Below are 25,691 nucleotides of genomic sequence, written 5' to 3' on the forward strand. Positions count from 1 at the left end.
ATTTTTTTATGAAGCTTCTGCTGAAATGTGGACATTGAGTATTAATGTATAAAAACACAAGATTAGAAATGTATTTAATTTGCTCAATGAATAGTATACAGATTATGGACTAATCATGAGATTTGCAGGTTAATCTGGCTGTTCTCCTGTACTGTTGGTACACCTTTTCTTATGTTGTTCAATTTTTTAGATCACACATAAAGTTGAAAACTAGCTGGGGACCTGATCGTCGAGCATCTATCAGGCTCAAGTTCTAGTCTGTGGAAACCAAAACAGACCTAAAAGGAAAGTGAATGCCAACTTTAATTCTTTCTGAGATTCACTGACTCGATCTTATCCGGCCAGTTGGGGCATATTCCATGTTATTCTGTCCACCTCAGCCTGCTAATGTTGCAGCGCTGCTCTCCCACATGACAGCCAACATCTGCTGCATATGTGTACTCATAAGTATCGATCTGAACTGGTATCAGCAGATACTCAACAATAAATTAATTAAATCGGGATCAGAGACCAAAAAAAAAACTGATGACGTCATCTCTAATTGTCAAAAGTGTGTTGTTTGATTGCAGGGACATGCTGACATGAGTTCTGAGTAACTGTCAGCACTATAGGGGCTGATTAACACTGGTTCATATTTATGCAAATGTTCTCAAAACCTACAGATACGGACAAAAAAGCGCAGCAAGCCATATACAACCGTAAAAGACAACAAAGAAATTAAAAAAAAAAATAGTGGTACAGAGCAAATCGGTAATATAGTGACTAGAATTGTGTATTGATGTATTCAATGGCCTCAGATCAGTGCTGTCAAAAATTACACCTCGTTGAAATTTTTGGTTTTTTCATCTTCTTGCAGCACCGTATTGTTTTTATAAAATTCCAAAATGTGCACTATTATTGCAGTACAGGATATATTTACACTTGCTTTTATCTGTGGTTATCATGTCTACGTCAGTAATACGTGCTGGACAGTGAGGTAGACAGTGGCGGCCTACATCCTGAGGGTTTATCCTGCTGCATCATGTTGACAAGGTAAAGACTTTCCAGTGTCTGTAGCCTCCAATTATGAGCTAAGCTCTTTAGCAGTTTTCGCCCAGCCACAAGTTATTGATACAGGCTTATCATCTTGACGCATAATACAGCAAGTGCCTCTTGTTAATATTTCATTGTTAAAAAAAATTGTATCTTAGTGCTTCTCCGTTTTTGGGGCGGACTGAATAACAGTTTTTACAACTGAGCTATGTTGTTCCTTGTGAATCAAATGTTGGCTGATGAGCTGAATAGTCTGCCAGAGAAGGTGATGAAGACAACAGGAGCAGATGAAAATGAGTCCAAAAGCATGTCCAGGGAGGAGTTTGAAGGATAACAGAAGCAGCAGTTGGAAGATAAGTGAGTAGGCAAAGATGCTTATGCTATATCTTCATAGCAAGACTGACTGTAGCACCAAATATGATTAACTGGTGTGGGACAACAGATAAACTTAACAGGATATTCTGCTTAAAAATGATTTCATGTACACAAAAGTAATCCCACTCAATGCCCCACTGAAAGTGTGTGGCAGCCTATGTATCTGCAGAGACTCTATTTTGCTGTGGTCATTTTTGGGCAAAGAACAAAAGTGAAGTCAGGACCTGATTATAAAGGTAGCAAAAATATTAAAGGAAGTGTTTCAATTTTGCACTTTATTTTGCAAAATGAATAAAGAACTAAAAGGCTAATGCACTGCAGAGCTGTTCATTTCATTATATTGCCAAACATAAGATAAACATTTGATTTATTTTCATTTTTATTTATTTTAATGTGCACTGTACTGTAGAAGTATTGGATCGGGACTCCGTATCCGCAGATACTCAATATAAAAACACAATTTTAAAAAATGGATATTATATAATATAATATTATATAATATTATATATATATATATATATATATATATATATATATATATATATATGTGTGTGTGTGTGTGTGTGTGTGTGTGTGTGTGTGTAAATTTAGTATATTCCTGCTTCCTGTTTTACATTCTGTTTATTTATTTGCAATTATTATTTAATGTATTTAATTTTTCTTTTTTTTTTAAATGTTTTTTCCTGTATTTTAACTTGTGCTTTTTGGTGAGATTATATTTTGTTTTTATTTGCTAGATTACTAGATTTTCATCACCAAAGATTGCCTCTCTGTAATCACTGAGTATAAGATAAATAAAGAACTTGAACTTGAAGATGATGTCTGTTTTTATGTAAGGAGTGTGTGGGTGTGACTTAGTCAGTTTGAACTTGCCTTCCTGTGTGACTGTGTGATGCATGTGTGACATCAACGGATGTGAGCAAAGCTTATAAGGTAGGTTTAGGTAGGGGTTTATTTCCTTGGGGCTCAAATTAGCCAGAGAAGCAGATTAGGCTCTGTGTGTAATAACTCGTCAGGGCTCGGTTTCAGGAAGCCACCATTAAACACGTCTCTTAGCCAGTGTGCTTTAAAATGCCTATTAGATCACCTTACAACCTCAGGTAATGCTGATGTGTTGCTTATCTTTAATTAAGTAAAAAGACAAACTGTAATGACGTTAAAGGAGCAGTGTGCAACAGTCAGAGCACATCTATAATTCAGAGTCTGAGCCGGGATTGTCTGCACACGTCTCTCAACATGGAGGTTTCTGTGTTGGCGGCTAGCAGCTTACAGTGCTAACATTGTGATTAGTGCGAAAGGCAACACTGCTGTGTTGAAATCCTGATGTTTTTTTAAGCCCTAAATGGATTAGCTCCACATTACATACTGACCTGCTAACTCTATATTCTCTGCCTGGGTCACTCAGGTCATCGTCACAGCAACTCCACTCACTCCCTCAGTCACAGCTCAAAAACAAAGGTGAACAAGCTGTTTCTGTTGCTGCTCCCAGACAAGGCTTCCCTTTGCTTTTTTTCCCTTTGTTTTACTTCGGTTTTTAAAAAACATATGATTATTATTATTATTTTATCGTATTACATAATGAATAATTTTTCATAATTTCATCATGTAAACTTGTGTTTAGACAAATCCTACCACATCTGCCTCGACTGGAAAGCACTTTTCAGGACTCATCCAATTAAAAATGGGGCAGCCTGATGAGACACACATCTGTTATGTCTTTAAATTCTGGGGGCATACGGTGTCCAATAATTCATTTTAAAATTTTATTCAAGGTTCCCACACATTTTCATGGGCACAATTTCAAGCTTTTGTTTTTTAAGGACCCAAAATATTTTTTTTTGCTTGGTCGTCTTGCCTAGCATTTTTCAAATTAAAAGAAAGAAAAGGGAAAAAAATCCCCCAAAATGTCTATAAAAATCAGCAAAAATTAAAAAGATGTAATTTATCTTTTTTTAAGCACAACACAGTTTGTGATTTTTCCAAGCCTGGAAAAATATGATTGGTTTTCCATGACCGTAGGAACCCTTTTTATTTGAAAATTCTTCTGCACTTGGCTAAATTTTAAAGAAATAAAAATTGTCTGCATCTTTAATACCTCTTAAGATTCCCAGCCCCTTTTCTATATTTGAACAAAACATGTCAAAGGAATGGTGTGGCTGTTAAAACAACTAATTACTTAATTAATTAAGAAAAAACATTTCTTAAAAGTCCTCATATTGTTTAATCTGCATAAGAGACAGTTTCTTGGTCAGTAAATCCCCTTAGACAACAGAGTTTAAAAATATTTCAGTGAGTTTGCTTCTGCAGGTTCTGTAATTCCTGTGGGGCTTGAATTCATATTGGTTTGTGTTTTTTGACAAAGCACATCTCAGTAAACGTGAGATCATCTTCGCGTACAGGTGACACAGCAGTGTGAGAATGAGGTGAGAGAGTTCATCCATGGCCAGGACGTCAAGTAACTATGGATCTGTGCCAAGCTGTGGCTCTTGGTCAAGCTAATCCTTTTAAAAGAGGGTCAGGGCCTGCACAGACCACCCTTAAATAGACAAGGTTGAAGCCTAGTATAAATATGGAGACCGCTCTTCAGTACTGATAACAACATTACCGCTGATACACTCAGAAGAGTGGGCTTATAACACTGATGACGTGCGTTCAGTTTTTTTCAGGACAAGATGATTAAATCTGGATTGAGGTGAGGAGGTGAATAAGGAACAGCTTCTTTTCTGCTTTAGTTAAAGTGGAGCACCTTCTAAATTAATAATTCCTATGTGTTAGTCTTAAAGTCTTAAACTTGTCATGTCATCCAGTATGAAGTGTGGAGCTCCTCTGTAGACAATATATAGGAGCCTGATTTTGTGGATAAAGAATAATTGTTTTCTATATACCAAAATGAGCTTCATTTTATTGTAATGGTCTCAGTGATGAAACAGAATATGTAATATACTTAGATAGGTATCTGCGGATACAGAGTCCTGATCTGATAGTTATGTTTACCTGGATAATACAGCTGCATAATACTAATTTCAAGTACTTTTTAAGTTATTAAAATCAATCAGTGTATATGCTTTACAGTTTAAAAGCTCTGCAATGCAATACATGAAAAAGTCTGTATCCAAACAGTTCCTAAAGGGTTTTTTATTCAATTTCCTAATAATAACAAAGCAAACAAACTTAAAATATTTTTATATGGCTCTTATCATAATTAGTGCATCATTTGTTTTTTCAACAAAATAACAGTGAAGAAAGTAAAATGTGTCTTTAGAAACTGCTGTCACATCACTTTGTGCAGCATTGTAATAAAAGTACAGAACACTATAAAGGAGTAATATAATCACTATTCCACTTCAAAGTAGTGTTATAACTGAACTTTAACATTCATAGTCATAACAAATAAAAACTGATCATAATTCAGCTCACTACAGCATTATAGTTCACTACAAAGGAACAAAAAAAATTCAAATTTCACTTTAAGTGGTGTTGCAGTTTCAGTTAAATGTGAAAAAGAAATCAGTTTCTACTTATTGGAGCAGCAGCATTACAATAAAACCTGAATATCTGCCACAAATCTCTCTCTCCTTTTATGACACCTGTGTGACAGTGGATGCTAACAAAAGATCAGGCAGGGCATATGCTTTTGTAGGGTACAATTAAACCAATTAAGCCATTATAGGAAGGGATATCATAAAAAACAACTCTGAAAATTCCCTTAAACTTCCCAAGGGCCTGCATCACCTCTCTTGTTTGTCAACAAAAGTTCGTGGTACAGCACACATGCTCTGCTCTCTTAACCAAATCAATTAGCGCAATGTGAGTGGCTGATTGGGTTAATGGGATCATGTTTCATAGAATGATCTCACACACTCTGATCGGGCGTTCCTGGTGTGAATTGTTTTCCCTTGCTAACAACATTACCGTAATGTGGTAATGCTGTTCATGATTAGACAGCAATCTTTAAGGAAAGCTTTACTCAAAGCCACCTGCTTCTTTGTCCACCCTTTAACCTTTTAATACACTGTCCGTATGCTGGGACACATTGTTTGGGCTTAAGCATCTTGGACACAGGACAGAGGACACAGAGATAATGTAGGGGATGAATTCAGATGTGGAATATTGATGCAATTTATACAATAAAGGCATTCGAAATATTAAGACTATTAATTTAATTTCTCTTGTATTAATTGATAATGGTAAATATTGCTGTTTAATGGTATTTATACATGCATAAAGCTACATCTTAATTTCTTATTTCACATTTTTTCCTCATATTTCTTTTATGTTCTTATATATATTATATATATATATTATATTTTTACCTCATTCTTATTTGTCTGACTTTCTATCTGCATCTATGAAATTATTAAATACCCAGCCTATAAAGTTCTAAAAAGTTGAAAACCATTTTTGTAACATCCACTCAACATGAACGTGTAAACGGTAAATGAGACGTTTAGACTCTAGGTGAGGGAAGCATTAACTGGGTCAAGGAAGGCTCTAATCTGGATGAGTGGAGGGAGGGTTAACCCCTTTGACTGTTATGACAGACTAAAAGATTAAAAGACAAAGTACCTGAATTGACCAAATATTTATTTTCCTCCCGCCTAAGGACATTATCTGTCCCGGTTAAACTAATAAATAAGCTGACTTTAAAGTAGCATTGTAATAGGACAAAGGCACTGTGTTTACTGTACATCCATCAAGGATGCACTTCAACCACATTTAGGTCTGATCTGCCTTTGTTGTGAATATGTGCCTTCATTTGCCAACGATTTTGCTTGTACCTATAGAACATTTTAGGAACCAACTATTAGTTATACCAGCCTTCTAATGTATTATTTAATATTGGCCAACTTAATTATAAACAGACACTTCACTCCTGCTGGTGGGTGACGTAATGAGGAAATCGTCTGTGTGAAACAATGGCGGGCAGCCTGCACGTCTACGGCAAGATGTGACAAAGTCAGCTTTTTCCTTCACGTTTTGGCACGATCTGATCACATGACCAGTCTCTCAGCTTTTTACCCTCCCTTTTCCATCATCTCCCTGTCATCCCCCTGCTGCTCACCATCCCCCTTTCCCCCTGTAAGCTGACACAGCGCCTTTAAACATTAGCCGCTTTCTTTCTAATAGGATCTTGTGGGCTTAAATTGTCATCTGATAAAACTAAGGAGCTTGATAGCTATGCTGCACCCTCTTAACCAATTTGTACTCAATTAGGATAATGGGGAAACAAGCAAAGAGGGACAGCTTTAATATATTAATGTGATAAAATGATTATCAATTTCCCTTGCGTACAACTTGGGTGGTACTGGGAGAATCTTGTGAATCCCATAAAAATATTAGCAATTATTGAAGCGGTAAAGGTTATTAGAAATACTTTGGTTAGATCTAAGAACAGGTTAAACTTGATTTGTTCCCTGTCCCGATCACAGAAAGTTTTTTGAACATATATGATTCAAACGATATCTAATTTTTTTTTTTTTTTTTTAAATCAGTGGCTCCAATGATGTGTTCAAGGACCATTGGAAATTTGAAAATCTATCAATAATTTCAGTTTTTACAGTTTTTGGCTATGATAAGCAGTATAATTTTAGCGATTTTTAAAGAAAACATTCCAACCCCAAAACCAGTTTATAAGCACCCGCACACACACACACACAAACACACACATACTCTCGCTCGCTCGCTCGCAAGCGCACGCGCGCACACACACACACACACACACACACACACACACACACACACACACACACACACACACACACACACACGTGTGTGTTTAAAAAAAAATCCCTGAAAGTTTTTAAAGACAACATGCCCTCTAAACCTATGGTTCTACTTTTTTTTTAAAAAAAACTTTAAAAAATGAAAAAAAATTTTAAAAAAAGAAAATGGCCAACATTTTTTTTTTTTTACATTTTTTCTATAAAAACTGCCAAAAAAAATTAACTCGCCAAAAACTTTAAAAGAAAAAAAAAATTGCCAAACCTGCAGGGTCTGCTAAAGGTGTGTCTTCTCTAAAAAATTGGGGGTAAAATAAATACAAAATTTAAGCAACGTACTAAAGCTACTTTCATGTCGTCAGCTATAGAAAATACATTTGCATTTCCATGATTTTTCCAAAACTTTCAATGATGTTTCTAGTTCTTGACTTTTCAAGGCCTGGAAAATGACAGTGTATTATGAGCTGAATTCCATGTATGTATTTCTTGTTAAGGTTTGATTTGAAATGCATCAAGTCATTTTTTGACACCTTAACAACTGAATATAACACAATAAATCTTCTCACTTGCATCACTAACTAATGGGACTAATTATCATCTGCTAAGTCCATTGACGGTCTTATGGTATCAGCTTACTAAGGCAATTAATGATCCCTTCAATGTTTTGTCCTGCCAAAAGAATATTTTGTAATTTTGGTACAAAATGTTTGATGAGAGAACGGAAATCCCAAATGACAACTCATTTAAAAAAGCATGCATATGATAGTATCTTATTCAATAAATACCATTCTTGAATGGTCTTTTGTTCTTGTGCATGTATTAAAAGTTACAGGAAGATGGCTCTCTGAAACACCCCACAGGCCTGACTCACTTTATAGTCACCATATGACAACAACTTACTTCAGGGCAAATCCCTGCCATGCGGACATCTTTAAGTACATCATTTCATTCGTCTAGAGGCAAAGCTCTTCACAGGCAAAAGTAATGGGCTTTGTAGTCTCTGCTTTCTTCAAAAACAACCGTGACAACCAAGAAAAGGTGTTCAGCCAAAGCCACTTAACCCACAGCCATTCTGCTTATAGACAGCATTGGCAATGCAATCCAATGTTGCCAGATGACTTTAAACTTGTTAGCATTTTAAATTCCTCAGGCTGCTTAAGGTATGTGCCAATCGGACAGACAAGTGTTTCCTTGCTGTGTGACTCCGAGAAGATGCTGTATCCACGTGTCAAAAGGTATTGTTGGGTTTAAAGTTATGATATCATGATATAGTGAAAAGTCAGTGTGCCCTTGATGTGGCTGTGTTATTTGTTTTTAAGTGGGGTTGCATGGGGTACTTGTACAAAGACACTATATAACAGGCAGCTAAACAATCTACTGCTGCTGACGAGGGCAGCAACAAAACATACTTTAGCCACCTAAAACAAGTCCAACCTCAAAAAAAAACAATATTGAGGTGCCATGTAGCTCAGTTGGTAGAGCGAGTGCCACATGTACAGAGGCTATGTCCTCGCCACAGTGGCCGCGGGTTTAATTCTGGTATTGGCCCTTTGCTGCATGTCATCCAAAGCTAGCTGACTGTTTGTATTTATTGATGAAAAAGTAGCCATGTACATTAATACAGAAAATTGAGGACGCAATGCATCATGATGCATCGTGGAATCAAATCGTTGCAAAGCAACTACTTTTTAAAATCGATTAGTATCGAGAATCTATTTTTTGACAACCCTAGCCTACACTTAAACTGATATTATTCTTTTTTTAGATGTGTTTAGGTGACTAAAATAGATTTTATTGCTGACCCCCATCAGCAGCAGCAGATTGCTTAGCTTCTGTGTCAGACAAACTGAGGGCACGGGGACTCAAATCTACTGTAAGTAATACAGCTACGTACCCCATGCAGTCCCACTTCAAAAATGTTGAACTATGCCTTGAATGTGATAACACCTCAATCTGTATTCCTGTTACTTTCTCTTTTTCTTTTTCAAAAACTGTCAGTAAAAAATCCACTCTGAACCGCTATTCTATGTTTTATTTTTTTTCTTTTGTCTGGCCTGCAAAGAACGCCTAAATATATCTTCAGATAGGAAGAGTGAGGTCAGAGGAAATCTCTAGTGAAGTCTTTAGGCTCATTAAGGATAGGATTGATCTCTGCAACACCTACTGTAGCTGCCACAGCTTTGGTGCTGCCAGCTGGCAGAGGAGAAACTTGCAGGCAGTGGGATAAAACGCCCCCGATGCCCCCAGCCCAATTCTACTGCTAACTCTCAAACAAGAGTATTATTAAAACAGGACATTTTATTTGTAATGTAGTTTTTTGACATATGTAAACACATGTATGTCAAAGACTCAACTGAAAAATGCTAAAGGGATGATGGGTTAAAACTTTCGTCCCCTAATTGCTCATGTTTGAGTTAATTAGGTTGAGCAAAGATTATTACTTTTCTAGATAAAAAAACATTCATTTTTTACACTGCCTACTGCACACTCAAACTTATTTTTAAATTGGAATTTATATTATTCTTAATAATCCTTAAATCTTTGTATCTTTTTTTAAGATCATTTAGTAATTAATCTTAGCTTTTAAATCTTATCTCTTTTTTATTGTAAATCTGCATCCTTTATTTTGCTTTCATATTTTATTGCTCTGTAAAGCACTTTGAATTGTCCAGTTATATAAAATGTGTTACACAAATAAAGTTGCCTTGCCTAAACTCCTGGCTTTCTTTGGTTTCTTTAGGTCCCCAAGCATCACACATTAGCCCTTTATAATCGTTTGTACTGTAAAACTTAATAGCTGTGTTCTATTTATAGTAACTCTTTCAAGGTAGACAAAGTAGAAAACCATAATAACACAAAATAATACTGTTATCAAATTGGGATTGAACATGTTTGAGTCACGTCTTTTTTTTCCCGTTATTTAAGCTATTTCAAAAGAATCGCTGCTCATAAAGAATTAAGTGCCCACTTGAATGAAACTCTTTTTGAATACAAGTCTTTACAGTGTGTAGCCATTCAAGTTAAAAGTCCATCTCTGTGTCTTTTCTCCCTTACATTGTCTATAATGAAGGGATTAGCGAAAACTCTCGGTACAAGCCATTATCTTTCAGACAATAGATTTTTTGAAAGAAAGTTTTGTCGAGGCTTCATTAGCAATGGCCTCCCTCTGTGGTCTGAATGCAGGACACATTTGGAGCAATTACTTGACCAGAAAACAACTGTCAGTCATTCTTAAAGGGGAAGGATTCCAATTAATAAACCTCTTAAACCCCTTTGGTTTTACTACCATTCCCCGCAAGCTTTGTTGTCTCGTGTGGTTAAGAAAAGTTTTGTCAGGAGAGAAAGACATTACATGTGCTTGCTGCACAGGACTCCAACGGTAAGTCCTTTGCTCACTTGTGTGCAGGGGATTTCGAGGATTTAGCTGGGAGTAACAAGTGCCTACAGGAGATGTTGTTAGTGTCACTCGTCTGCTTATGGACTACAGAGACAACATGCATGTAGCGTAGCCTGTGGTAGGAATCTGGAAGAAGGTAAGATTACTTAATGTGCTTCCTTATTGTGAGTTATATCTACTGATGCATCAGTTTCCATAATGCTCATCTTTAATCAAGACAAATTATGTCAAAGTGCAACTTGCTTTTTTGGTGCCTCTTAAGACATTTTCAAATGTCTATGGGTAGATCTTTAAACAATTTAGCTGCATACCTTTGCAAAAAATGCAAAATTAAAAACTGATGGGAATCAGACTTTGTGTTTGAATTTGTTTGCTTTGCACATCTGTGTATGATCTTGATTGCCCATCATAATGGAAATCACACTAGCACGGCATAACTTGGTGTCATGCTTTTGTGGTAGAAAAAGGATGATATTCATACTCATTATCCTCCAAACTACGGAACGAGTTGCCTCTACACGTTAGGTTGGCCCTTACATTACCCGTTTTACCTGTTTTTAAATCCTGTCTTAAAATGCTCTTTTTTTTGGCTTTTAACTCACTTTGAGTGTTGCCTTTCTTCATTATTATCTTTTTGTGTTTTAATATGGCCTTTGTGTTTGTATTGCTTTTTTTTGCATATTCTATTATTATTATTATTCTTATTTATTTTCTATCATCTGTGCTTTCCTGCGTTGTTTTTATAGTTTTTGCTATTTTTTGTTACGGCCAACTGTTGTTTTTAAATGTGCTTTATGAATAACTTTGAACTGTTTAATCCTTTGAAACCTGGACTGACACCACTTTTCTTATACCGCATTAGGACGCTTTTTACAAGTATCTAAATCACTGAACTCTCAGCAAGTTTGATTCCTTTCAAATCATGAACTTGGCAAGAACAATGCTGGAAATTGAAAGAAACTATTTTTTTAAAGCTAGTGAAATATTTCTAGAGAACTATATTTAAATATATCATGGTTATATATTTCAGTTTTCTTTAATAGAATTAGTAGAATTTCTAAGCAGTTTAACTACTGTTTTTTGTATTTTTTTTTGGGGGGGGGGGTGTTCTTTTTCAGGGAATTTTCTTGAAATTTTTAATAATTTCTTGCTAATTTCTGGGTTATTTCTTAAGTTGCTCATTGCCCTTTTCCTATGTTTTTAAGTCAAGCCAGTTTGCCCAGGTTTCAAAGTAATTAAGTAATTTTTCTTTAAAAATTAAAACACATTGAAATGACTAATTTCCACTCGAACATGTAACAGTCTATAAAGATTATTAACAATCCATGAAATTACTTAATAATTCTATGTGCACATCTTTGCTGTATTTGTTATGTCTTATTTCTTTTCTCTTATTTGTTTGCAGACAAAGATGTGAGTTTGTCCTGCTTTTGTGAAAACAATACATTCAGCCTCACAGAACTGATCATTGAAGGATACAACCCTCACGCTTCACATAAATCTGCTCCATCTCACGTGAAGCAGAACAACATCTCTGTGCAACAACTGCTCTGCCTCGTCTGACTTGGTAGCATTTTGTTTGTTTGTTTTCTCTGACAAAGAAGAAGAGAGAAAGTGTCTCAAAAAGGCTCGGATGCATTTGTCAATGGATACCCTGGGAATAGTGGACGATAGTTGCTTGGACAACTATGACATGGCAAAAGGTGCCGGGTCTGGCGGTGCAGGCAGGGTCCACAGTATTGATGTCATACTGGGATTCACAAAAGACCAGGACCCTTTACTCCACTCAGTAGGAGATGATGACAGCCAAAAAGCAAACGGAGAAAACCCACAGCACCCTGAGAAGCAGGTCTCATCGGACACCTATGGGCACCTTCCAGAAATGGGTGACAGCTCCCAACATTCGTCCTACCATGGTGAGTACTTTCAGAAAAGAGGCATGAAACCTCTCTTCAGGATCACAATAAGTTCAGGGGATTTTGTCTTCAACTGTACAACAAGCGGAGGTGGAGGTGTACTAAGTTTGAGTCTCTATGTCCGGTTTAATACGCCCACACAGTTTTCCAAAAATATTGCACCAGAGTCCTTACTTAAAAAGTCTAATGTTAACTTTTAGCAGCCACTCTCATAACAAGTTATTTGGTTGTCTGAAATGATGGTGATGTGAAGTATGTCAATAAATATTGCACTTTAGCCCCAAATTTGCAAAATGACCAGCAATGGCAGCAGTTTTGGTGGATGGAAGACGGAGAGGCATAGCAGTTCATTGATTAAGTCCTGAATTTATATTTGTATTTTATTTATGAGGGTAAAACCAGTAGTTTCTAGGAACGGGAGAAAATCAATGCAGCATAGAATCTGATATGTTGTGATAGAGATGCACCATATTATCAGCATGTCATCGTTATAAGCAGATTTTGGCTTTAAAATGAAATATTGGTATCAGCCAACATGCTGATTTCTGTTGACATCACAAACCAACAACATACACACACACATATATTAGCTAATATTTTAAGGCTATATTGCGATTACATACGTAAACAAATGTTTACGACTAAAATAAAAAATATTGCATGAACCGCAGTTAAAATAATGTTAAATTAAGTACAATACAGTTAAACAAAGTTGCAACTGTGAAATATAGTTGAATGCACTATTGTTATATAGTTATATTTAGTCAAATACGGTTATAAGGAAGTTAAATAAAATATTTTTATAATGAAAATTTAAAAAGCATTGCTATAATAAATAAATCAAAGCTGGACCCATCGTGCCTTTATTTTGAAGGGCCTGGCTCGTCTCAGGCTGGAAGTGTCAATGTTTTTGCTGTAGACTGAAGTTGTGATAGCTTTAGCAAACAGTTAACAGATACCACGGTGTCTTTAATCGTGACATTTCAATCATTGTGAGCAGGCAACGTTCTCTACTTATTACAAATGTTTACAAGTTTCATTGGTGCCCCGTGGTCAAAAAATGTGATTAAATAGTCACAATCTGAGCTCTGCAAACACAAACACATGCTTCACCATGCTGCTCACACTACGACCACTACCACTCATGAAGTTAGACTGTTACTGCAGAGCTGTTTGACTTGATGATTTATTCAATGTAAGCTGGAAACAAACTAACAGCTCTGATTCATTTATTAATAGTGTTTGCAAATTACAGTAGTGCTCCATGGTCACAAAATGTGACTAAATAGTCACAGTCCGGAGCTCTAAAAAAGCCCTGCACTGCGTGTCTGTGTCTGGTAGAGGCAGAGACCCGTGGGAGACAGCAAGAAGAACCAAAAAGCCTATGGCTTAAAACATCAAGTATATTCGATATATCGCCCACATGTAATACATACAACATGAAAAAGTGAACATGTAGAAAACATCAACCCTAAGTGTAAGTATTTTTCTTAACTTGTAAAATGAAAGAATATTACATACAGTAAGAAGATTGTGTTTCATGTCTCCATCTGCTGGTGGGCCATCACAATAAGATTATGCATAATATGATGTTAATTTTACTACAGAAGAGACTTAAGGATCACTAAAATTAGGTGGGGATAAACATGGACATATTGATAATGGTAACAGTTATCGGCCAAATGAGTTGTTATATAATAGCATATCGACAAAAGATCCAATATTGTGCATTGCTATTTTGCTCGGCAATATATTGTTGTTCGACAGAGACTAAGTACAGATTTTTCTATTACATAAATTATTAATATTGCAAATACAAATCAAATTTTTGGTAGGCTATTAGAAAAACAGAATTGCTTTTTAAGTCCACTATATAAAATTTGCTGCAATAAAAAATATTCAAGGGAGATGAACAGGCTGAGAACTTTTTCTTATTGGATAAAAACAGATGTTAGCAAAGTTTTTCCCTAATTTGCACATTAAAAAAAATGTAATAAACCGCAATATATATTCTTGCAATTCTAAGTATATTGCAATATATTTACAATCGTTATAATATTATATCATGATAATATTAATATTACCAATATTACCCGAATATTACCATTGGGAGGTGGGCCTCTGGTGGTTCCCACCCCTGGCAGTTTCAGCAACTGGACTTTCACATTTGCATTACAAAAACAGACAACGGCCAGCCAAAGATAGGTGAAATAAAAACAAATGGCTCTTACTGCCCTAGATAACGTCAGCTTGGCACATTGAGTGTCCTAACTATGCTGCTGAATTCCGATTTTCTCCTAAACGCAGCCTTACTTTGCTTCAAAATTACTCAAAACTTACTTAAAATATCCAACAATATTACAGACAACATTTCTGCTTTTGTGGTCGTTGTGGACGATATAGCCCTAAAATAATATCACAATTTCTCAGGGTATTTTTGCAATAATGATATTTCATTATTAATTTCACAAACATTCAAACAAACAAAAAAGGCTGAGTTATTTTCCTCCACCTGGACCTGTATGCTCTGCCATGTTTGGTCCACTTGTCCCTGTAAGTTGTGTCACTTGGTGCAGACTAACATTATTATCAAGTCTGAATATGAGCATATGAAGTTTTCTTATAAAAATTGAAGTTTTCCTTCTGGGATATAATTTTAAGTTTCACTATATGTTATCACACTGCTCAGCTCATTGCAACACATTTAAAAATCACAATAATATTGTACTGTGATTTAAGTATTGTAATTATATATCTTGAGGCCTCTGGTAATTCCCACCCCTAATGCATAATTGTTGGTGCTCCTCCATTGGTCAGACCTGCTTTTGTTGCTCAGCCATTGACTTTTGTGGCTACTGTACTGTTCACTTAGGTTGCAGCCATGTCAATATACCACAAATATTTTCAGCTGTTAAGCATAAACAGCAATTGTATAATCTATATTCAGAAAAGCTTAATTACATCCCTAATACTGTACAAAGAATTTTTCTCTTTGCAAAAATCTGTAGTTTTCAGGTAACATTCAGGCACGGCCACTGAAAGATAATATGAGTTGCAATTGCTTATGGATGTGCACTCTAAACATTATGTTTATTTTTTTAGGTTTTTGTAAGCACTGTTAACAGCTCTATATCTTTGTATTGCCAGTGGGTGAACAGATTTATCAACAGACTGTCTTGGTTGCTTGTAACAGTCTGTAGAATAGACTTATTTCTATATAAAGGACTAAAATCCAAAGGATGTGACACTTCTGCGAGCTCTGCAGAACCTTTCCTCTCTTCAACTCCCCTATGGCACCAACAGTGTGCAACGGTAGCTAACTTCAGCTAGAAAAGTCTGCACCTACCACCCCTGCTGTGTTTCTGTTATATATTCTGTTTTGCAACAGCTACTTGAGGATAGACCTTCAATTAGTGGCTGTAGCAACTCGAATTCAGCCAGTGCAATACCCAGTGCTGGGGTCCAATCCTGGACTGCCCTGACTCCTTGCCAGATCAGCAAACCTCCTGTTTGTTGCTGCCATCATACAGGTTAGAGCCGGCCTTCTGTGACCTCCTGCACTGGGATTTGCACTGTGTGAATCTGAGTTACTGCACTAACTGAAGTTAGTGGCTGCAAAAGGTGGAACTAATGATTGCTTTCTACCAGCCAGGAGGAATGCAAGTCAGATGCACCTAAATTCACTAGCCAGCTACACTGCATAGATCTGCCATACATTGTAATAAGTTCTGTGGGTAACACTAGCCTGGAAACTTTCATTTTTTGTTCTAAAATACATCAGCGAATACCCCAATTGTGAATTTTGAAGCTTCTATGTGTCTAAAACAAGGTGGTTGTGAACAAATGGCTCAATGGTACTACAGAACATCATCATGGCAAACATGGCTTTACAGCATTGTTGTGGCAGGTATTAAAAAGTCATGCGAACATTGTGTAGATTGTTTATAGCCCAACTTTATACTTGTAGTGATTGCCATTTAGGCTTCAAAAATCAGAATCACAAAAGTAGTGTTAATTTGTGAAGATTATCTTGCTAATATATAATAATAATAATAAGTAATAATATATATAATAATATAATATTAATACAGAGCTTATTTTCTGAAATAATCCAAAATCTAATGAAAAAATCCTATAGGCTTTTTGACAAGGGAACCTCAGCTGGCACTAACTTCCACATCAGGCTACAGAAAATGTTATCCTTGGAGCAATCCATTGGTTGCTTCGTAACAAACTGATAAAGCAATTTGTAATAACGGCAAGATGGTTAGTATCATGAAGCCAGGGATGTAAATAAAATACAATAACCTTACAGATAATAGAAATATTCTAAATATGATTGGAATATTTCAAGCTTTCTATCAACATGATGCAGTCAATCACATTCAGTATTGTGTATGTCATAACACTGTTTTGGTCAATGCCTTGGTGCTCGCTCATGCCTACACAGTGCAAGCACTAATAGGATGTTGAGTGCAGTTCATCTAAGGGCCTTAGGGGCTATTGGTGCCATTAATAACAAGGACTTTCTTGAAGTTACATGCAAAACCTTTCAGTTGTGAATAAAGCAACATTGCATTGGATAACTTCCAGCAGGTTAAATAGGTTCATACAATTTAAAGGGTCATGTCTATTACTGGATTTAATAGGATTTTTTTTAGGATACAAGTGGTTTTAAAACAAAAGTAAAAGAATATTTAATTATGTACCAAATAATATACCTAATTACAGGTAGGTTTAGCCAATTTACATAAGTTAGTAATGGCTGATAATGGGTTAATATCACTGGCCTCTTAATGATAAAAATTTAAACTTTTTTTTCATTCAGCAGAAAAACATATTGCCAGTAACTTTTGATGGGTATTAAAAACCTCATCTCACTTATTCCTTATTCATCGGGTACTCTTTAAAACAATCAAGTGTGAAGATTTCGTGAACAACCTTGAAGACAAAGCGTTTGCTGCCTGGCATCAATCAGTGATCTGTTGGCCATATTGCCTTAAACGATTTGGTATGATTAACGAGCTTTGGTGCATCGCACACACGGCTCAATTGCTTAAAATCCATTTCTCGGAAGACACAATCTGGACTATGACTGTTTACTTGGCTTGTGCAGAAGCCATCTAAAGTCCCTTGTTAGATTAGAGGAGGCGGGGACTTGCAGGTTTAACTGGTAGCATCTGTTACTATGGGATTAGTGCGAGGGAAGAGTTCAGTGAAAGACGTGATGTCATTCGGACTTGCCAAACCCCTGGTGTTTGCAAGCCCTCAAGTGTATAAAGGGCATCAGTCATTAAGCTGTTTTATCATGTGGAGATGAGTTAAGATTTCACTTTTTGACCACGCTGCCTGGTTTAAAATGTTACATTTATTTTGAAATGATCAACAGGCACACATAAGTAGAGGTGCTTTCATTTGATGACACATTTTTGTCTTACAACTAGACATAAGAAAAGGTGTCAAAACGTTTTAACTATCTAGTCTGAATGAATACAGTACCAACCAAGTTGTCATTGGAAAACAAAAATAAGCTTTGAGGTAAAAACTCCAAAAGATTAACTTAGATGTAATTATTTCTGACTTAGTTATGGGTATGGCGTAAATGTACAGTTCTCCAAGATCTTTAATTCCCCTTTTATCTCCACCTTGCTTTATCCTTATGTCCTTGACTTCACTCAGCCAAATAAGATTTGTCTAAATGGTCTGTTGCCAAACTTAAACTGTTTACTGACTTGATACCAGTTGTGAACCAGTTTGTTTAAAGTGTTATATTAACCCACTGAAACCTAAGCAAGTTGGTGTAACTATTGGTGCGCTAATTGGTGCAATTTTGTTCAAAAACTTGAAAAAAAGCAAATGTTCAACAAATTGCAAGAAATTAGAAGATTTAGAAAATTAGATTCTTTTAAGTGTCTAATGTTACAGAATTATTGTAATGTAAGCTTTTTTTCAAATCAAGCCAATTTGCTCAGCTTTTAAAGGGTTAATTCTGATAATTAATTCTGGTATTAATTGACACACATTTTCTTGCATCTCACAAATATGTTTCCTGTTCTTTATTCAAGAATCGGACCTTTTCTCTAGCGACAAGTGTGATGAAGAAATGAGCAACCTGCAGAAGGAAGCGGACGTTGCTGAGGGGTCTCCAGAGGCCAATACAGAGGAGGAGCACACTAAAAAAAAACACAGAAGAAACCGCACCACCTTCACCACCTATCAGCTTCATGAGCTGGAGCGAGCCTTCGAGAAGTCCCACTACCCAGACGTCTACAGCCGGGAAGAGTTGGCGATGAAGGTTAACTTGCCTGAGGTTCGAGTTCAGGTAAGGATGTTATGACATCCTTATGGTGTACTATGAAGTTGTTACAGGGCTGTTGCTTCAATTTATTGCTTATTAGGCCTAAAATGTGAACAATTTACAGGTCAATACAGCTAAATTTATTCAGCATTTTATCTTAATTTTTTCGCAATACTTGTGGCAACGTCCAAGGCTTAAAAATAAAACTCCAAAACAGAATAAATCCCCATAGACCCCCATGTTAAAATGTCCAACTTCACAGCAGAAACAAACATGTTTACAGCCTGGCTCAAAAAGCAGGTTTAGTCTCTATAGCAAATTTCAACATCCATGACAACTGTACAGGGCATTCTTTTTTTTCATAAGTCAGCCATTAACATTTTCTTAAGGCCCAAAGTTATACGTATTTAAGGCTGTATGCAAGGCGTCACCACCGTCTGTCAATCAGATCTATCCCTTGCTTCTCCACAGCTTCACCCTCTCATACAAATATGGTCACATCCGGCTCCAAAAAACATAAACAAACATGTGACGTTCATTGTTATTACAGTCTATGTTTTGCACTCAGCAGCCAAAAAGAGATGGCCCATTTTTGATACGAATAAAGTTTAATGTAGCACAATCAAAAACCACTTCTCAGTTAACTTGAAAGTTTCCAACTTCTGCACCACCTGGGTGTCGTATCAGAAGGAACATAGCACAGTCGGTGCTGATTCTGTATTTCTCTGGGGCATAATTTTGCCCGGGTCTCAGTGGCTCACTGCACCATCTCAAGGCTCAATGACAAGGATTGCCAGATCGCCCGTGAAAAGTAAATGTAGCCCAGTTGGGAAAGTGGTAAAAAAAAACATCTCACATTGCCCATAGCTATTGATGGAAGTAGCTAATGAGTGAGCCATCTGGCTTCCTTCTCATCTCTGGTGAGAGTTGCACGTGTGCAGTACCGACTGGGCACTAGTGAAAATAAGATTACATAAATAAACATGATAATTAACTTTAGGGGCAAGTAAAAACTGACTCAGGGCAAGAAGATTACTGACCCACTTGCTCAGGCGAGTAGGAAAAAAAACACTTAAAAGTCCAGGTAGTACAAAAACTGTATCTTTCCAAATATATTCTAAAGGTTAGAAAATACTTGTTGAAAATATGAAAATACTGGAAACTGTGTAGATCTGTGAGTATGTCCCATTTATGATTATTATAACTACTATGTTTGTTATTATGTCATGTTAGGGAGAGAATTACCATTTTTACTAAAAGCCCCTTCAGGTTTCTTAACCTCTCTTGCACAATTTTTGCTATGTTTGTTATTATCTACTTGTTTTTATCACATCTTGTGCGCTAATAAATTCAAATTTGTCTAGGTGTGGTTCCAGAACCGGAGGGCCAAGTGGAGACGACAAGAAAAGATGGACACCAGCACCATGAAGCTGCACGACTCCCCCATGCTATCCTTCAACCGTCCTCCTATGCCTCCTAGCGTGGGGCCAGTGGCCAACCCGATGCCCCTCGATCCCTGGCTGACCTCGCCCATCTCCAGTGCCACGCCCATGCACACAATCCCAGGCTTCATGGGCTCGCCGCAGGGCCTGCAGCCTGCCTATCCAAGCCACAGCTTCCTCAACACCCCGCCTGGCATGGTCCAGGGGATGCAGCCAATGGGCCCTCCACCATACCAGTGCCCACCCAGCTTCAACGATAAATACCCGATGGAGGACGACAGGAGTTCCAGCATCGCCGCACTCAGGATGAAAGCCAAAGAGCACATTCAGTCGATGGATAAAACCTGGCAGCATATGTGATCTGATGAATTTTGAGCTGCTCACGTGAATGTTTACAAACTGCTTTGCCACTGTTTGTTTCATGTATCCGTGACGAGGACACATGGCACCAAAGGAGTCAGACTTTTTTTTTTCCCACTGACACTTATAATTGAAAATGAACTTCTTGTGATTTTTTTTTTTTTTAATTCACTTTAAAAATGTTTAAGCCCCAAGAAAAGTGATCAAATCTCTGGGGCGGGGGCATTTAGTTTTTAGCTCGAAAGGTTTCTCAAAAAGAGAAAATCCTTAACATGGATGTTTTGTGTCAACATTCATTTTGTTTATTTCTGATAAACTTCAGACAGCACTGTCAGACTGCAATATAGTATATGAGAGGCTAAGTAGAGCCATGTGGTCAGCAGTAGAAATGTTTACAGTCTTAATTAAGGGGTGTCCTGTTTTTGTGAAAATATATTTTATAAAAAATATTGACTGTAGCTCTGTCTACATGTTCTTGCAACCCTGATGTCATGTCTTTATGAGGTTTAATGAACACTGTGCTGTGATTTGGGCATTTGCTCTAGGTCCTCAGAACTAGAAAGTATTAGTATAAATTGTTGAAAGATGTTTTCCTCGTATGTCTGTCTGGCTGATTTTGTCTTTTTTTTCCTGAACAGTGTTGATGCCGTCCACTATTGTCTGGTGTATTTCCAGGTTCTTTGTTAGTGGGTACAAATGTGTATTTTAAAACCACTACTCCCACTTGAAATCTGATGACGTTTTAAAGTGATATGTGTGTGTTTTATTTAAACCATTAAACTGGCCTTTTGGAGAGCACTGAGCCCTGATGGGGGGAGGTTATCGGAAGTCACAGAGCGTAATCTCGCACGGAGGCTAATTTAAACAGACAAGCATACCTCTTAACACCTAATTACTGCTTTTAAAGCGATTAACCCCGGATTCTCAGCCACAGACAGAATGCCCCCAGATGCCCCTGAAAAATCCTTTTCAAGACCTGATTAACTTCAGGCCCTCCCCTCAAACTTGATCATTTACGTTATTTCTAATTTACACAATATAGAACATATGAATGTTGCTTTTTTTGTCATGCCCTCTTAATGTTCATCTTAATGGTAAAAGATGCTCCTTATTGCGTTGTTGACAAAATAATCACTGAAGATAGGTGGATTAAGAGTGAGAAAGTTAATGGGAGCTGGCAGCCTCTCTTACCTTGGAAGTAGCACAGTTTGATTTCACTGTTGGACCACAACCAGACAGAAATTATATTAAACTGAGGAAGAGATGGGTATCGTTAAGATTTAAATGGTACTACTACTCTTACAGATACAGCTTACCGATATGGTACTTTAACAGTCCTCATATCGGTTCTTCAGGGTTCAACACATTTTTACCAATACAATTTCACAACTTTTCATGATTATTTTACCCCATTATAATAACTTTGAGTATTTTAGGACTAAAGGGGTAGGACTAAAGACATGTATTTCCCAGGCATTTGTGAATAAGCAAACTGCTAGTGCTTGCTATCTTAGCTCGCAAATGAGACATTCCTGTCACTAACTGGCTTCATATGCCAAAAGATCAGACCAGCAAACATGGGTACTCTGCAAAACATCAAGGCCGTGACTCTTTTTTTGGGGATAGATAATTAAAGATCAAATCAAATGTCACACAGCACAGCACTAGATTTTAAATGCACCATAAATTGCAGAAATTTAGACACATTTTGAGACTTATATGAACATATTTTGAACAATATCCAAAATAGTATATATTCCAAATTTTTCCAAAACTTTCTGTTAATTCCAGAACATTTCCAGGCCTGGAAAAACAGTTGGTGAGATAAAAACTGTACATGATAACATTTATGTAACGGAAATAAACAAGAACTACATTTTCTTAATTTCTACAACACCGAAAGCAGAACCAATTACGTCTGAACTTATCATTACTACAGTCTAAAATAATTTGGCCCTGGGGCCCCTTTAATACCAGGTTTTGGTACCTGTCCCCACACTAAGGTTTGTCAGAGACATAAGCTCATGATCATATTCCTGGAGTAATATGCAGAGTAATATGGAGAGCTGGGCAGTATGGAGAAAATCAAATATCACAATACTTTTGACCAAATACCTCAATATTGATATCAAGATAATGTTGTAGGGTTGAAAATAGGTGCTTTCACAAAATATTTACACATTGACAATTTTTTTTTTTTTACAAATAATCAGTAATGTGGACTGACTAAGTGGGTAAAGGGAAATAACAAAACAGCTAGAACAGCCTCACAAGTTCAGAAGATTGCATCACTTTACTGTAATGCAGCCATTAAAACCTGGAAAAGACAACACCTTCAACACACAAAAAATATCTCCTGAGAACTTGCCATTAATTTCACCCATGCTTTCCACTATCTTGCAAAAAGACTGTAATAAGAGAGAGAGATCATTACCTACCTTTAGGTGACATGGAGCGCTGTGGCAATGCTTTGACTCATCCGTCAAACTGAAGTCCCCTGTGGACACCAGAATGAAGTTTGAGAAACAGTTGTCATTTACATCACTTCAAAACATTATCTGTATATCATGGCCTTTAGAAATGGCAGCATCCACACTGTCTGTTTCACAGGTTTTGTTGTGAATATTTTTATAATCCCTGTTGACAACAGCAGACTTAAAGCCAAAGAAATAAAAGAGAATATTTCTAATTACTAGAAAACACATTTATAAATGTGTGCTTCTGTTTGTTTGGGTTTTTTTCATCAGTTTTCATCATAACAAATATCTAGTCCTTTCAAGTTTTAGAACGTGACTTATATTTTCAACATGCAAAAATAAAGTTACAGGAGCACTGCTGTAGCAGTACTGTCATTGTGGATCTTGTTTTTCTTTCTGCACATGCATTAGTGAGCCACCAACATGACTTAGTGCCGTTAATGAGCGCCACTGTACAATAGGCCATGTAAACTGTGACAGAGCGAGCTGGCCTGATGGAGGCCTGTTGTGTTCGTCCAGGCCTGTGGAGCTTTGCCAGACTGTTAGGCAGATGAAGCTCCACTCCATCAGGCCCAACCGGGGGTGTCAGGAGGCCCCGCCTGCTAGGCTGCGGAGGCCACAAGGGCTCAAGCTCTAATTGCCCTCCGGTAGCCTGTGTAGTTCAGCTGCTCAGATTTATTTTTGGATTGAGGTTATTATTGAGGTCTATTTTGCATCTGAGTACATTGTAACAATGTGTTGGCAGGCAGAAAACATAAACTTTTTATAATGTGGACATCAACTAGACACTTCTGTCTATTGTAAAAAAGATTTGGGGGTTAGGGAGGAAATTTGTTAGATATACAGTCACTTTATGAGAGGTGTTCAGCATGATACAAAAAAAAATAGTGTGCAAAAGTAGAGGAAGAGGTGAGAATGAAAAACTTGTGTGTGCAGGGTCACGTTTATTTCATTTGATCTGATAACTAAACTGGAGCACAACTTGAGTTAGCAGAGTTGGACAGTGAGAGAAACTGTCGGGAAAAAAGTACCTTTAGACGAAGGGTAGGAAACCTGCGGCTCCGGAGTCACATGTGGGTCTTTAGTCCTGCTCCAGTGGCTCCTTACACATTTAACAAAGAAAATCACCGGGAAATTAATTCAAGTTATTTCGTTCAGCATTTTAGCGATAATTTTATCCTGTCTAGCCTCTACACTGAAGATTAAATACAATCTTTTAACATTTGGTCTACTGGAAAGTGCGTCACACATCTACGGCCTCATGCCTTTTCCTCTAAATTTTGCCAAAGCTCAATAGCGGCGGCTATATATTTCCAAATTTTAAAAAGGAGAGCCTTGGAGGAAAAAGGAGAAATTGATAGTGCATGGACAGATTTGTTTGCTTTCACTGCCAACGCTGCAGAGTGAAAGTACCAAATAATCATAAATATCCCACTGCAGAGTGGCCACCTTGTGATTAAACACATTATTGAATGCTCATTTAGCCCTAGTAGTAAATCTTATAGGCCAATTTAAACACAATAGGTTGTGTTACTTTCACAGTAAGACTCTAAGAGTTTTTGCATGTACCATGATTAAGTCTTGGTGAGGCAGATGACCCAGTTTAGAGTTAAAGCCTGTCATCTTTTAGAAGGCACCATTCAAAATATGACAAAAACATTTTTTGGCAGAGACAAGACCAGAAGACTCGGGCCTTAGTTTACGTTTGAGAACATAATAAGATAAATTATACCCATGATGACCAAATAAAGTAGGCCTCCAGCACCTCTCCACATTACAAGCAATTGCCAAGTTTTATAATTTTGCAGAACAATTCCTAAATATTCACACCATTTATATGCCTCAGCAGTTTATAATAATAACATCATTCCAAACCATGTGGATGAAAAGATGTACACTGTGCTATATTTAGTGATAACTCTCACCACACCTTTGTCGTAAAGACTTAATGTAGCAACACCCAGAATTTTCTGGAGACACACTCAGAACTAGTGATTAATTACGCACATCATTATGTTATTTTGCTTGGTCAAGCGTGACCTTCGCTGGGGCCTGGGCTCTAGTTAACAGGCTGACTAGCGGGACGTGGTCCACGGTGGAAATAATAAGGGAAAGGAGCGGAATTAATTGGGTTTGATGAAGAACACTTTTCAAAGGGACACCATTTTCCCCTGTTGACTTAATTGGGAATCACTTCAAGGGTGGGGGGATTTTGATGGCTGGCGCCAGTTGCTCGTCCTCGTCCCAGTGTTCACTTTAGGGGGAAAAAAGGACATAATACTCAAAAAGAACTCCCTCTCTTGTGTTAAACTTATGTGTGGTCACAATAATATTTTAGTTTTGCATTCATTGTACTGACTCACATTCACTCCCCGTTACTCATCTTAATATTAATGAAAACTTCATTTTATTTCAACCTGGAACCCGTGTTTGTGTCTAAGTGAGTTAAGGCACTCACGAAAGATAGGTCCCGTTCTGAAATCTCGCTGTCTTTTCCACATGGTCGAAATCAGCAAAATACTCAGCCATGACACTAAACATCTTCTAAATAACACTAAGCTACGTTTTCTGTGGTCCAACACTACAAACTCTTCTCAGCAATCCTCTCTCCAACTCTCGCTAAGGTTACCATCGTTTTTCCTGCAAAAACTGGCATCTCGCATGACAAGACTTG

The 25,691-nt window shown here is 37.1% G+C and overlaps 1 protein-coding gene across 2 annotated transcripts; it reads left to right on the forward strand.

Moving 5' to 3' along the window:
* Positions 1–10,435: 10,435 nt before the first annotated feature.
* LOC121952016 (retinal homeobox protein Rx2) lies at positions 10,436–23,386 on the forward strand. 2 transcript variants are annotated; one of them, XM_088085753.1, is made up of 4 exons: positions 10,436–10,506; positions 11,930–12,440; positions 18,506–18,762; positions 20,103–23,386. In XM_088085753.1, the coding sequence occupies exons 2-4, from the start codon at positions 12,158–12,160 to the stop codon at positions 20,538–20,540; spliced, it is 978 nt and encodes a 325-aa protein (XP_087941879.1). In that variant the 5' UTR covers positions 10,436–10,506; positions 11,930–12,157; the 3' UTR covers positions 20,541–23,386. The 2 variants fall into 2 exon arrangements, with proteins under 2 accessions (XP_087941879.1, XP_042354459.1); XM_042498525.2 differs by lacking the exon at positions 10,436–10,506 and adding an exon at positions 10,513–10,660.
* Positions 23,387–25,691: the final 2,305 nt, after the last annotated feature.

The sequence above is a fragment of the Plectropomus leopardus genome, chromosome 12, assembly GCF_026936395.1.
Source record: "Plectropomus leopardus strain MGB_pleo_1.0 chromosome 12, ASM2693639v1, whole genome shotgun sequence".
Taxonomy (NCBI): Eukaryota; Metazoa; Chordata; class Actinopteri; order Perciformes; family Serranidae; genus Plectropomus; species Plectropomus leopardus.